This window comes from Neocloeon triangulifer, unplaced genomic scaffold (assembly GCF_031216515.1).
Source record: "Neocloeon triangulifer isolate White Clay Creek 2 clone unplaced genomic scaffold, ASM3121651v1 ptg000009l, whole genome shotgun sequence".
NCBI lineage: Eukaryota > Metazoa > Arthropoda > Insecta > Ephemeroptera > Baetidae > Neocloeon > Neocloeon triangulifer.
This window is the reverse complement of record NW_026775551.1, coordinates 4794769-4809066: the sequence shown is the minus strand read 5'-3', so window position 1 is coordinate 4809066 and position 14298 is coordinate 4794769. Positions and strand designations below refer to the sequence as shown.

General features: G+C 37.2%; 1 protein-coding gene across 3 annotated transcripts in view; it reads left to right on the top strand.

The window, feature by feature from the left end:
* LOC132195522 (discoidin domain-containing receptor 2-like) overlaps positions 1–14298 on the top strand; it is a 136437-nt gene that overhangs the window by 49453 nt on the left and 72686 nt on the right. For all 3 annotated transcript variants that reach the window (XM_059617569.1, XM_059617568.1, XM_059617570.1), the window contains exon 3: positions 13338–13440. In XM_059617569.1, coding sequence (XP_059473552.1) covers positions 13338–13440 — 103 coding nt within the window. The remainder of the gene's footprint in view (positions 1–13337; positions 13441–14298) is intronic.

Genomic DNA, 14298 nt, shown 5'->3' with positions numbered 1-14298 from the left:
ATGTTAGCTGTAATCAACATGCAAAAATGCATTCGCGCCGCCGGTTACATGCAGTCGGTATTTTACGGCTTTTCAATGCATGCACGAGGCAACTAAATCTGTGCGACTAATTAGATGGAACGCAGCTGATTGGAAAAGCGCCGCTGCCCGAGTTGCAGCGCCGGCAAACTGAATTAGGTTAATTAAAATTCATAATCACACTGTAGTTGCCTGTGATGTCAAACGAACCAGCTGATTATGGACATTATCGTATTTTAAATTAACATTCATCTCGCGTTGATTTGGATAATTCTCTGAATTGTAGATTTCTTTTGTGTGCGAAAGCCTTTCCACTTTTAAATGACAAGGATTGATATTAAATTTAGAGCCGAATTCAAATTTTTTAGCCTTTTTTAGTGTACATTTGAATAGCTTCTCTCGGCACAATTACAGTACAATGGAGTCAGCCTGGTGGCATTTAAATTACATTTTCCGCACAACAAGAACAAACAAGCGAATCTGGTATTTTTCTGCCCTAATTACGTTGCATTATGATGGTAGGTGTATATATATGCGAATCACGACAATTATTTGATTGCAATTCGTCCCATCTGGCGTTTCTCTCACGGACAAAGCTATCTGGTGGTTGTTTGTCGGCCGCCGTCCGCACAACTAATGCAAAAGCTATGGGAGCCGCAAGAGCTGCGCTAATTAACGTTATTCACCGACTACTGCATGTAGGACAGTTTGATAATAACTCGCGCGCAAAATGCAACCCTTTGTGCACAAAAAGCAGCCAGACGAATCAAAAGAAACGGTGTTGCAAAAGGAGCAGAGAGCGCTTTGCGGCTGCAAGTACACGCGGCATGTAATTAGCAGCGCTAGATTTCCCACTTGGTGCGCAAATTAGCCATTTCTGCTGCGAAATAATTCTCCAACGTGTCTAATTTTTCTCTTTCACTCACGTCAGATATATCTTCATTCTTGCTGGAACCACCATATTTCTGTCATCATAATTAATTTTCTGTTTTCGCATCTTTAAAGTAATTTAATGAGATCTTAGGAGCTGTAAATTTGTTTTAATTAAAAAAAAAATCATATTAACCGGTCAAATATACTAGAAATTATGAAATAAACATAAAAATTTAAAAATAAACTTTTTTAAAAGCCCTCAAGTGTTTCAGTACATATCAAATTATGTTTTTTGCATTTTCATGAAGTTATAATTTAGTCCGTAAGCCTAAATTAATGATCAAGTTACTCAAGAGATTAGTTATTTTGCATACTAGCTTTACGAAAACAACGTTATCAAAATTAGCCTTGTATATCGAGGAAGAGTGACAAAAAGGGGTATTAATAACAGCGCCTCTCGCCTCGTGGCTTGGAAATGGAGCAACCCTTTTTGCAAGGGGCGCGAGTGCCAATCAAGCAGAGACGCTCAAGTGCTCGTCGCAAATAAAACACCGGTGAATAATATTACGGAACGAGAGCGCCGCGCGCGCGTGTGCCATATAAGTTGGGGCGGTTTAAAATTTCATTAGGGCTTCGAACGAACGAACGAACGAACGAACGAACGTGCACCTGACAAACGCAGCTGTCGCTCGACAACAATCTCTGCAGCGCATAAAGGCTTCGCTTGATTTGTGTCTACCTTGCTTGAGGAGGACGAGTTTTCGCTTGCAATTAATTCGCCGTCGCAGCCATAAATTAATCGAAAACAATAATTTCGCGGCGCCTTTGTGTTTCGAGAGAACGAAAAGGCCTCGGGCGCCGCTCTCGAATAAATAACTTCTCCACCACAGCAGCCTTGCTTGCTCGTGCGTGCTGTTGCCTTAAACCATCAGGCTAATGGAAATTTATTAACGAGAGACGACTCACTCGATTGTTTAATTAAATATTGGATCGGCGACACTTATTTACACATGTCGGTGTATCAGTCTGCTCTTATTTCTCTCTTGAGCGAACGAACGTGATGGAAACTTTGTTCAGCTCCAATGTGTGCATTTAATTGATTTACCTGTGTGAGACTTTCCGCGACTCACAATCCAGGCCAAACGAGTGAACTCCAACAGAAATCCATCCACCGAGTTGGAAAATTTTAATTGGAGACGTTCGCCATTGTTATCCGAAAGCGATTGTTTTGCATGTACAGCAAGTTGCCCTCTAATGAGGTCAAATCTATGCTATTTTCACTATTGAAGTTGATATTAACTTCAAATAATCATCTTCAATTTATTTGAAAATATAATTAATTTAAATTACTTTAAGAAAACAACAAGCACCAAACACATATTGCTAGGATAACTATAGACAAAAAAATTAAATATCCAATTTATTTTTCTTAAATCTTTTATTTGTGCCATTTTCAGAGAAACTATCAACATAACATTAAAAAATTGAGACTGAACAGGCATTTTTACACATTATAAGCCCATAGCACATAAAAAATAGTGCCAGCTGTTAAAATTGGCATTCTAGCAATAACAGTTGCACGATGTCATGTTATGTTAAATGAAATGAACTTGCTGTGCTCGATGGTATGCGCAGATGCGATTGTAAAATGAGCTTATATGGCACTCGGAATGAATGTGTGTATTATGTGCGGCCACCACTTTGTCCTCATTATCCTCAGCTGCAGATCCGATCACGAGATAACACCGGCACACATTATGAAATATTTTGCGGCCGGCGTGGGGTTGACATGGGCGCAGTCTGCGACGACCGCAGGACACGGGCCGCAGACCAACGATGACCTCGCCGCCAAACTGTCTGCGTACGTGCACTGCCCACGTGCCGCTTGCAAATCATTCTTTTTCCCCCACACAACGAGCTGACCGGGTGAATTCAAAATTTGTATTTATTTTTGTTAGTTGAATTTAACTAAAAGATTTGTGCAAAAAATTTGCAAAAAATTTAAAAATTAAATTTATTACTACGGTTGATAAAATGTTCAAAGTCAAATAATGAGATAATCGTTCCGCTTGTATTTTTTTATTTATTTAATTTTTTTTTTACCTTCTCTGGTTTTAAATCTTGTTTCTAGAATATTCCAGAACTTTTTGCTTCATTCGGGTTGAAATTTGCAATTTATTTTATAAAACTCTTGGCCATTCTTGGGTTTTGGGCTTGGTATAATTTTGATTGAATTCGTGTTTCAATGGGTCTTTTTAAATTTCCCCCTGGGAATTATGGTAGCAGGCCCGTTTTAAACAGAGATCGGCCATACCACACGTGCCCGGTACCTCAAAGGGCTGTCAGAAAAGTGGAAATTGCCCATCGCAGCGTGAAAACGCGCCGCTTGATTCTTGACGCGTGTGCTAATTAAAAAATGAATAATTAAGTCTGCGTGTGATTACAAAGGCAGTCAATTAATCCAAAGCGCCCTCGCTCGCTCGCCATACCAAGGCTATACTTTAAAGCCGGCGCGAATTTCGCCAACCACCGGATGAAACACGCTTCGGTGTGGTGCGCTGCGAGGGCGGTCCAACCCTTCAAATTTGCTCTCTTTCATTGTTGTAATTAATGCTTTTCTTGCGAGAGAGCACGTTAATCTTGAAGGGTTGGCGCAGAGAGGAACAAGTAGCCGACCAAGTTTGAGCCACGTCAGCTTTGTTAAATTGGAAATAATCCAGTTAGGCCTCACTTAACGCTCGAAGACGGTTCCGATATGCTCTGTTTGACAGGAAAAAATTGACTCGCGTCGAGAGCTTGATTGATGAGGCGCGAGTTCAACTTTTTTAAACTTCGCTAATCCTAATAAAATTCGTTGGCCAACTCGATATTCCGCAAAATGCTAGGAGGAAAATTTACTTATCTGCTTGTCTAAAGTAAGTTCGTTACAATTAAAAGTTTAAAAAAATTATTCTTGCTCACTATTTTTGTACAATATAATCCTGAGAATTAATTGCATAAAGAGAATGAGATAACATATATAAAAAAGAATTTAGAGGGAAGAGAGAATAAAATAAACTTTATTTAACCCTTACAAAAATATATTAAAATTTATTACATTTTACCAGGGAAATTTTTTGCTTTGTTTAAACTATTGTCAATTATTAATAAATATATGTTTTAAATTTTAATAATTTTTCTAATTTACTTATATTTTTTTGTGCATATTAATCATTATGATTTGCTGAAAATTTTTTAATAGTATTTAATGTATAGTTTAATTAAACTAATTGAATTTTCTCCAAACATGCAAGTTCAATAATAATAGTAAATACTTAATTAATTAACTTCTGTTTGACACATTCATGTTGTTCTAGTATATATTTTTCATTAAAAATTATTCGAGTTAACATTTTCCCAGCTGCTTTCCTACGTAGTTGAAAAGAGCAGCGCAAGAAAATAATTAAACGTGAACCAAGTGCAGAGTGATGAGTGCAGATTGCGCGAAACGGAAACTCGCCTCCTGTGAAGCCTCGTTTGAATAAAAAGAGCGGCTCGCAGGCCGACCTCATTCCTTCCCACGGAGTGTGTACGGGTTGAAATTAATTATTTGCGATTATGCAGTCCAAACAAACTCGGAGAGGAAGAAAAACAAAGCGAGTGCAGTTGGCACGCCTGATTGTGACCGACGAGTGCAATACTTGGCCGTCTGCTCGGGCCGAGATAAAACAAAAAAATGCACGTACATGAGCCGAGAGTTTTATAAACGACGTTTAAATATTTCATTCATTTAATGCCGGCGCGCTGCTCATGTATTTGCATATTTATTTGCATTTACATAAGTATTTAAAGCGCTTTTTTGCCCGGCGAGTTTCGCTTCTTGCGAGCAGATATTTTGCAATTGTAATGCGGTCGGTCGGCCCGCGGCGGCTGCTGCTGCTGCTATTTTTGTGGCGCCGCCAGATGAGGTTGTAGCCATGCAAATAAAACTCTTTATCTCGAAACACACCATACCCTAGCTTGCAAGTCATGCTAAATAATTTGCTCCAGCCCCGCGCGTTTTTTTCCTTGACTTAACCGCAGCCCCTTGCCTTGCTTTCTTTCTTCTTTCGTTTAAGTGCCGCTAATGGAACTGATTCTCGCATGATATCAATAACTTTATGCACCCTGCTCATTTTTTCCCGCGCCCTGCAAATGATTGGGGGGAGTTGGCGGAGAAAATTATTACGTTGGTGGCTAACGAGGGTGAGGAAAAATTCTGCTCCCCAGAGATTGTGTGTTGAAGAGCTTGTTTCGCAGTTTTATTGAAAAATCAATACACACCACGCTGCAACTTTTACACCGTGTTTTCTTCACTTTAAAATTGATCGGATAAAAAGCGAGTCTTCCATTCATTTTCCACTGAATGAATGAAAAAAAACATTAAATCCAAAACTAAATTCATATTTAAATGAAAAAAAAAATATATTTTGTTTCCACAGCTATGGTGAAAAGGTCGAAAGCAGTGAATGGGACATTTAAATATTTTATTTTTCAACCACAAAACGCTCAATCAAAATTCACATCGTCCGATGTTCAATAATTCAGTGCGGCGGCAGCTAATAAAACAGCGGAGAGACAGAAATTTTTGCAAGCGCCGGAATCTAACTTGCAAATTCTCTGCGCCGACATCAGAATCCGGAGGGCAAACAAAAAACGTCCGAAGCGAATTCAACATTTGTTATATTTCGCGCCGCAGCACAGAGTTTGCCTTTCAAATCACATTCAATATACATCGGCCGAGCGGCGCCCGAACCAATATTTCGCCGCGCTGACTTCCACTTTGACGGATGATTGTTATTTTGCGCGCCGCCGGTATTATGCATGAAATCGCTGGCCATTTGTGCTGCTGTGCCGGCGAATATCTCTGGCATGCACACAACCACGCGCGGTCTCATTGCATTTTTATAGGACGGCGCAGCGGCACGAGAATGATAAATATTCCGTGTATCATCGCAAATAAATCTAGAGCTTTTTTGTTAACACATGCAAGAATACGTTTTCTTCTTCTTCTTGCCGCGCTCTGGACGGAGGAAATAAATATTTCCTTCATATGAGGAATATAATACATATTTTGTCAATGGCTCCATAAATAACCTCCGCGGGCGCGCGCATTCCAAACAAACGAACGCACAAAAGAAGCCGAGTTTGATATATGGCGGTAATAGCTTTTCAGTTTTGTTTGCGGTCCACGCCATGTATAAATTCCCCGGCGTTGTTGCCCCCAAACACGTTGAATGACCTGAGGAAAAAAGTCTCATCATGGCATTCAACTTTTTTAAATGTTTGCCGAAAATTTGGAATCGATTTGTAATAAACAGCGATTTCAAATTTTTTTCTATCAATCAAACAAAAACAAATTATTGTCAGATTATAGAAGATTTAATTTTTTCGGTTTTAAATTTGCTGTAGCTCGTACGGCCTTTGTAAAAGGCCTCTGATGTTCGAGGGCGGCCAGCGGCCGCTCTCCGGAAGGGAGAACGAGAGAGAGACGTGCGTTCAGTTCAAAGGGTAGAAATGTTTTTGAAAAGGAGCTTTTGTCTTAATTAAATAATTGAAACTCATATAACAGTTAAAATTAACAGTTTGAATCTGTATTTAGTTGTAAATTAAGTTTATTGGCGTAAAACATAAGGCAATCGCTGCCCAAATTGAATATATTAACCAAATATTAAAAAATTTAAATGGGAATTTTAACTACACAAATTTGAGATAAGACAACACATAGTTATAACAAAAATCTTTGCAGAAAATAAATTGATTAATGTGACACATGGTAATTGATTTGAAAATAAATAAATAAATAATATTTAAGAAAAAATGAAAGAAAATCCCCCAAAAAAAGAATTATTACTATTATCGCTTACAGAGCACGACTTCTTATTTATTTGAGACCAGCTTTTTTAAATTGTTTATCCCTTTATTTAAACAAATATTTTTTATTACTTGCAAGAACTCCATATTGAAAAAAATTGCACTATGTACAATGTATAGAATTTTGGTCAAACAGAGTTGATGCCAAAATTCGTGTACGGCGCCTAACAAAGGCACGAATACATACTCCATACCCACTTTTCCCTGGGTATTATTTATTCGTCTCAGTAGATTTGAGCTCCCTCTCTCTTTTATTTTTTATTTGCGACTCGGCACGCAAAGTAAGTTTTCATCCCTCTCCGGAGTTAACCTGGCTTGCGGTGCGGCTGGCGTTCGTTGTAAATAAGGAGGGATTTGCCCCTCGCCGCGTTGCCGGCGATATTATGGATTCCGTGGCCGGTCACACACTCACTCCCTAATTCTCGCGTTTCACAACCCGCAAACCCTGCTAACCACCCACCCTTGCCAGAGTGAGAGAAAGCCCTTTCTTTCCTTGAGGAAAGTGCATTCGCACCCAAACTGCTTATCGGCACAAATCTCTTGACCGTTTAGCCAGAAATGCGAGCACCGGCCAGCGAGGGTCTTTCACCCTTTTTGACACACTCCACAACTCCGCTTCACAGCGATTTTCCCCTCACAATTCTGCTAATGATACGAGACCTTTTTCCCGGGAAAAACGTGCTGGCGAAAAATTGCTGGAAAGAGATTTCCTCTTTTTTTCTATGATTTCTTCTTGTAATGGCTCTATTACGTCAAATTGTTGCTGGGAATTAACGGGAAATAATGCAACTTAACGCAACGGTGGCACTTGATAAGATTTTAGAAATTATAGGGCTTTCACTTGAAACAACTGATTGTATAGAAACAATCGATAAACTATTAAATAAAAACAAAAAAATTTTGACGACTTTTTAGAAAAAGTACTAAAACTTTGCTTACTCACAGAAGGGTTAATTTCAAAATAATAAAATTATAAGAATGATTTTCATAAGAATGGTAATAATGATTCAATGGAGAAGTAAATGGGCTCTGTCTTTTTTCAATTTTTCTTTTTAAATCTGCTCGAAGTAAGAAAAATAAAATTTCCACCAAAAGGAAAGCGCATATTCGTTTTCAACTCAAAAGCGTCTCCTTAAATGCCAACCTTAACTTATTCCGTTGTTCATATTTTTGGGCATCATAGTATTACATAAATAATAATAATTCAAACTCTCCAAAATCTCCAGGTCTCAAGCACATGCATTCTGTGTAGAACAGCTAATCAACTATATTGATTTTCTTAAGAACTGAAAGGCAAGAATTTATAAATAATGTAAATCTTTTGTGAACCTAATTAAATTTTGAATAATCCAATTATTATAACTGACAAAAAATCTGGAATTAATCTTATAAAAAAATAAAATGTATTCGTTATATAAACAAGTATAATTAATTATTATTTTAAACTAATAAAAAAAGATTTAAGGAAAAGTACAAATATTTAACGTTAAAATTTAAATTAACTTTATTTTATCTAGCAAGTAAATTGCAGCTGTATCTTATTTTGCAATAATTCCGATTTAATTAAATCTCAGGAATTGTATCCTTGCTATGAATTTAGTTGAAAAAGCCACCTCTGCACAAATTTACGGCATAACATGTGATATTGCATGTATAATTTAAAATAATTCAAATGTGCTGTTATTCTGATCCAATATAATTTTCTTGAAATTTTGATATGACAGTTTTAAATATAATTAAATTATATTTTATTGATCCACATTATACTTTTAATACTTTAATTTCTGTATATTATAGGTTTATTTTGATTGATTCCACTTAATTTTATAGCGTTTTTAATTCATTCCCATAAGCAAATGTCAATATTTTGAAATTGTAAAACAAAGAAGAGTTTTTTCAACTTTTTTAGATGAATTGCAATATTTTTTTTTCTGAATTTCTTGTTTTCTACTGTTGCAAATAAGGCGAGTCACGATGAGTCATTACATCGTGGTGACGCCTCATAAGTCAATCAATCAAATATAATAATAAATCAAAGAGATTCATAAATTTTGAAATCTATTATAAGGTTATTTGAAGTAAGACGTCGTGTTTTATGGTAAAAATCATATAAGTTAAGAATTAATTAATTTTATCTGTTAACATGTAAAATCAAATAAATAAAAATTTTCTTTTTCTATTAAGGAAACTATGAATTTAGTTCTAATTCTTGTCGTCTATCGCAATAGTGGTTTTAGCGTTCTGTTCCGCCGTGAATGGATCGTGCACATTGAAAACCGAATCACGTCATGGTGATCCGGAGGCAGAGGAGCTTGAGCCTCATTTTCCATGCACGGGTGTGGGCGATAAGGTGGATAATAATTACAGCCGCGCGCCTCTGTGTGCGCCGCGTGCCCGCACAGAGGGCAGATAAATTAGCGGGCGAGGGGTTGGCTGAAATTACCTGCTCATCATGAGCCGTATGTGCGCGCGGCTTGATGGATTGATAAATAAATAGCTTTGATGTGCTGCGGAACAATGTGAGGAGCGGCGAGACTTGCGTTTGCATTGATTGCGTGTTTGCGCGCACAAAGCCCGCTGCCGCCGCCGCCGTTTAATTAGATAACAAAAGCGTGCGTGGATTAAAAAATAATTGGACTTTGCAGCCGCAATTACGATCATAATTAATCAATTCAGCAGGAGCGCTGCTGATGACGAAGCGGCTCTCCAATCGGACAAATAATCGTTGCCGCAGCGCCTAATTGCTTCGCTCGACGCCTGCCGGGCGCGAAATCGTGAAAGCAAACGCTAATTGCTGATAATTGTTGCCCGATTTTTGCCGCTTGCTCGCAATTTTGCGCTTCATTACCGTTTTGTTATTTGATCCAATTACGTAATTTGTGGAAAAATGAAAAAAAAATGTGTACATGACCAGTGGTTACATGAGATAAAATGGCAAAGATCAAAGTTCATGCTGGTTTGCAATAATAATTTACCGTTAATATTGTCTGTTATTTTAAACATTATCGCTTAAAATGGGACCAAAATAAACATTAATAATAATACAATTGATAGCTTTGACGGTGATTCAAGGTTAAATCTAACAAAGCTGGAATTTCTTACTAAAATTATTAAAATCACGAGCAGCATTCAAAACAGATTCAAAATAAAAATAAAATATTTTTCAGTCATTCAAAGAATTAAATGGAAAAATTTCATTATTTTATAAAAGCAAGTGTTGCATAATTTGGAAATTTTTGTAAAATCTCTGATCCTTCAGGGAAATTATCCGACGGCTCTACCAGTTTCGGTCACGGTCTGCGATTCTTTTCCATATATGAGCAAGACTTGCTCATGAAATAGGGTCGCAGACCGTGACCGAAACTGGTAGAGCCATTTTGTTTTTGAATAAAAACAATTTTTGCAACGAGGAAAAGTCCGATTTTCTTCATTTCCATGATCATCTCCTCGAGTGTCAATCTCCAAACAATTTATCCGACATTCATGTTTCTGCCAAATTATATTCTGAATTTTAACATTCTGATAATATTCGTTATTTAGAGGTTAATAACCATGCAACAGAATTAATAATTTAAATCTTATTTGACTCAAATTAGTATATTTTTTTATTATGTATATTTATTACAATTTAATTAACAATAATTAAGGGTTTTTAATTTTAAAGAGATCGGGCTTTTTCCATGATCATTTCCTCGAGTGTTAACGAAGTCTACTTCTTCAAACAAGTTTTTAATTTTGTAATTTTTTTTTAATGCGTCTGTAAATTTTAAATCTCTCTTATTAAAGCCCTGATAAAATAAAAATTATTATTATAATTTTTTTTTTTAATATGAAATATCCATTTTTGCAAAGAATTAAAAGACATTTTTATTATTAGTTATTCTTCTCAGCCAATAAAAAAAAAATAAAGTTCGAAAAAGAGAAGATATTGTTTAAAATTAGAGGTCTGCTATAACACTGTATAAAAGAGACTCGGCCACCGCAATAAACCTACACTATATCAATAAATATCATTTGAAAGAAAATAAAGGAACTTGCACTTCACTTTGATGAATTGAGACTATTTAATATCTAATACGCCCATTCGTCAATATTGCCAGAGGAAGCAATTTCTCTTCCTCCATACCTTTTTCTATTTACTATTTAATGCTTCAAAACAAACATCCTTGTGAGACAAGATAGAAAACAATCTCTTCCTAGAAATGCAAAAATAAAAAAATAAGTCTGCAGACAGCACCGCACACGTATGCTCTCGCCATTTTGTATAATTGAATTTCAAATGCGGCACCATCATTTCATGGAGCAGCTCATGCAGCTTTTGCTCGTCGCTAGGACGAGAAGTAAAAAAGTGCATTACATCCTCACATACGCTCGTACAACAGTAAAATAATAGCCAAGCAGGATATTCTGCTGCAGTCCTGAGAGTATGAGTATTTATTAGGAACGCGCTCGGCGCGCGAAATTTACAGCTTCGCCAAGCACGATTCATGGCTGTATAATTAAGAGTAAATCTTGCACATCTCGCACACAATCCGGCCGCCAATTCTCATTGGAGCAGCAGTCGGTATAATACTTTTGATTTCCGCCGCCATACATCTCCCGGCCGCGGCAGCCAACTCGCGCCCTTATCAATAATTCTCGCGGCCCAGCGCAGACGTTCCAAATAAATCCTTTCAACCCTTTCCTCTTTTTTGTCGGGATTAATTTCGAACGGGAATTGGCTTCCTTTGTGCGAGGAATTATTTTATGTAGAGACAGAGATTCGTTCGCGTGACGCTCTGCTGGGTCGGCCTGCAGATTGATTATGTGTGTGTTTTTTGCTTTATTGAATTAAAACATTTGGTGCTGCTGCCGGCACCGTGTGCGCGGCAGCCACTGCAAGAGATTGCATCGCTTAATTACAAACTAATGCCCAGATAATTTTGAAAATAATAATGCGGACTGATGGCAGATTGTTCTTGGCCAAGTGGTAAAATGGAGAGCGTCACGGGACTAAAAAGTTATTGTTTAAAAACAAAATGCAGAAGTGAAGAAAGACGAGCATTGCAAAATAAATGAGTTTTAAATATAAAATTTTTTGTAACACCAATAAATAGATAAATAATAAAATAAGAATAATTTTTCCTGATTTTTAATTAAGAATATAAAGCTAATTTTCTTCACTTGTATTTGCCAACCTTTTTCATTAAAATTTGAAAATTTTATCTAAATTTTGCAGTAAAAAATTTGAAATTAACTGAAAACTGTAAAAACCCATTGTGATATTAATGGTAAATTATCAAAAAATGAAAAGGAACTTCCAAGATTTCTTTGATCTTATATTTGATTGGAACGATCAGAATGTGAAACTTTATTTTCTTGTTGTTGTAGTTGGACAGTTTCGTACAGTATAAATTTGGAAACTTTTCCCTTTCTCAATTTATTTCCATTTGCCTAGTTTTCCTTCGGCACTCCATTTGAAATGCGGGTCACGAAATTGTTTAGTTTAAAGCAGCCCCTTCGCAGGCCTCTCTTTTCCAGAGAAAAGCTGCAGGGTCGCGTGCCTGCCGCGATAATATGCATTTTTCCTTTTTCGGGCTCTGGGGTGGGCGACGACCAATTTTCCTTGGTGTCGCCCGGCTGCTCCGAGTCGAGAGAGTCCATTGCGTCGAGACAAATGAGAAAGTGGCGTGCGGTTTGCTCGAGTGTGTGTGCGGGAGAGAGCGAGAGACCCGCTGGTGGAAAAGCCGCCCGCCCATTCGAGTTTCGCACTTTATTGAATTGCGATATAAGATCCTAATGTAGCAGGCAGCGCGCGGCGCCGACACACCAAATTCAATTTCCAGCGCTTTGTAACGCACAATATCGGCTCTTCCACAGCAAAACGCCGTCTCGCCGCTGATCGAATCATGACGAGACGCGAGAGCATTAAACGGCATAATGCTTCCTTTGTGGCGCTTGATGGTTGCTGCAGCATAAGCCTTTTGTTTTGTTTTATTATAAAATCAGGAAACCTCACTGTTATTAAAGGAAAAAAGTCTCTTCACATCCACAATAGTTAAATTTAGGTGTATGTCAGCAAGAATATGCAAGATCTATTGAACAATAATATTTTCACAAATAATAAATAATTTTTGTTCAAAGTAGTAATTAATTATTTAAGTAATATATTCGCATTGAAGGGGAATATTAAATTTGGTATACTTTCTGGAAAACTTTGCAATTTTACAAATGAAAAAAAAAATGGTTAATTGAAGATGATTTTCTAACTACTCATAAATATTCATTCAATATCTGAAGCTTCAATTTTTATTCACAGCTTTTTCCTGTGTTCTAGATTTTTGACCTTTAATTTCCTTCCCTCCCGTGTGAATAACTCCCATCTTGAAAGTAACAATCGGTTTTTTGCGCTCGCTACCTAAATAAATAAGCAGCAAAAAGCACACAAACGCCTCGTTGATCTGAATCGACCTTCCCGCTTTTCTCGTTCTGCCTCTGCTTTTTGTCCGCGCGGAGCAAATAACGAAACACAGAGGAGCGAAGAATATTAATGTGATTTGATTTGCCTGTTGCAGGTGACTGTGACCTACCCCTGGGAATGGAGAATGGTGACATCCCAGACGCAGCCATCACAGCCAGCTCGTCTTATTGGTCCAACGTCGGACCCCAAAATGGAAGGTAAATAGAAAAATAATTAAATTGATGTGGATAATTATAGCATTATTCAAATATTCATATTTTGGTTCAATTTCGTTGAAATTAATAGTTACATTATTGGGATAAAACGAATTAATTTAAAAAATAGTTAAAAGATTCAGATAATTCTTTGAAATTATAAAATCAGAAGTCTGATTGACTTCAGATTCCAACATTCAGCAGCAGATAGAAATCATCTAGTAATAAAATAAAATTTGAGGTTTTTATGTTGAACTAGCCGTTCTTGAAATTATGATTTATGCAACCACCGCTTCATTAAAATGTTACAAGTTGCATATCCTAAAATACGTAGGAGGAGGTAGAAATTCTACGCAATATAATTTTAGTTGCTTCAACTTGTCTTAAGTATTCAGGATAAAATTAAAAAAGCTAATTAAGTGGCTTTTGGTGCTTTGCAAGCGAATCAAGGCTTTCTCATCTGAATAATAATCCCTACCACCTGAGGGCTTCTCTGGACGAGAGTGCTATCAGAGAATTTCCATCTGAGTTTGCAAACGACATGTTACCATCCAAGCAGGTGCAAATTGTTTTGCTGGTTGTCCAAGCGAGGCAATTAACTTAATTAAGTCAAGTGCCCGGCGGGTAGGCTTGCTAATTTGCAAACCAACTCCGAGAGTTGAGCGGCCTGATCGAATTAAGCAAGGGAGTCCAAGTCTGGTGCAATTCCACCAGCAAATAATGATTCTAATCCGAAGGCACGCATGAGAAACTCCGGTTTTATATGCATTGACAATGGAATTCAATATTGCAGAAGACACTGACAATGAGTTATGTCCGCATTAGGAATGTTTTAATATCGAAACTTGATATTATTCTCTT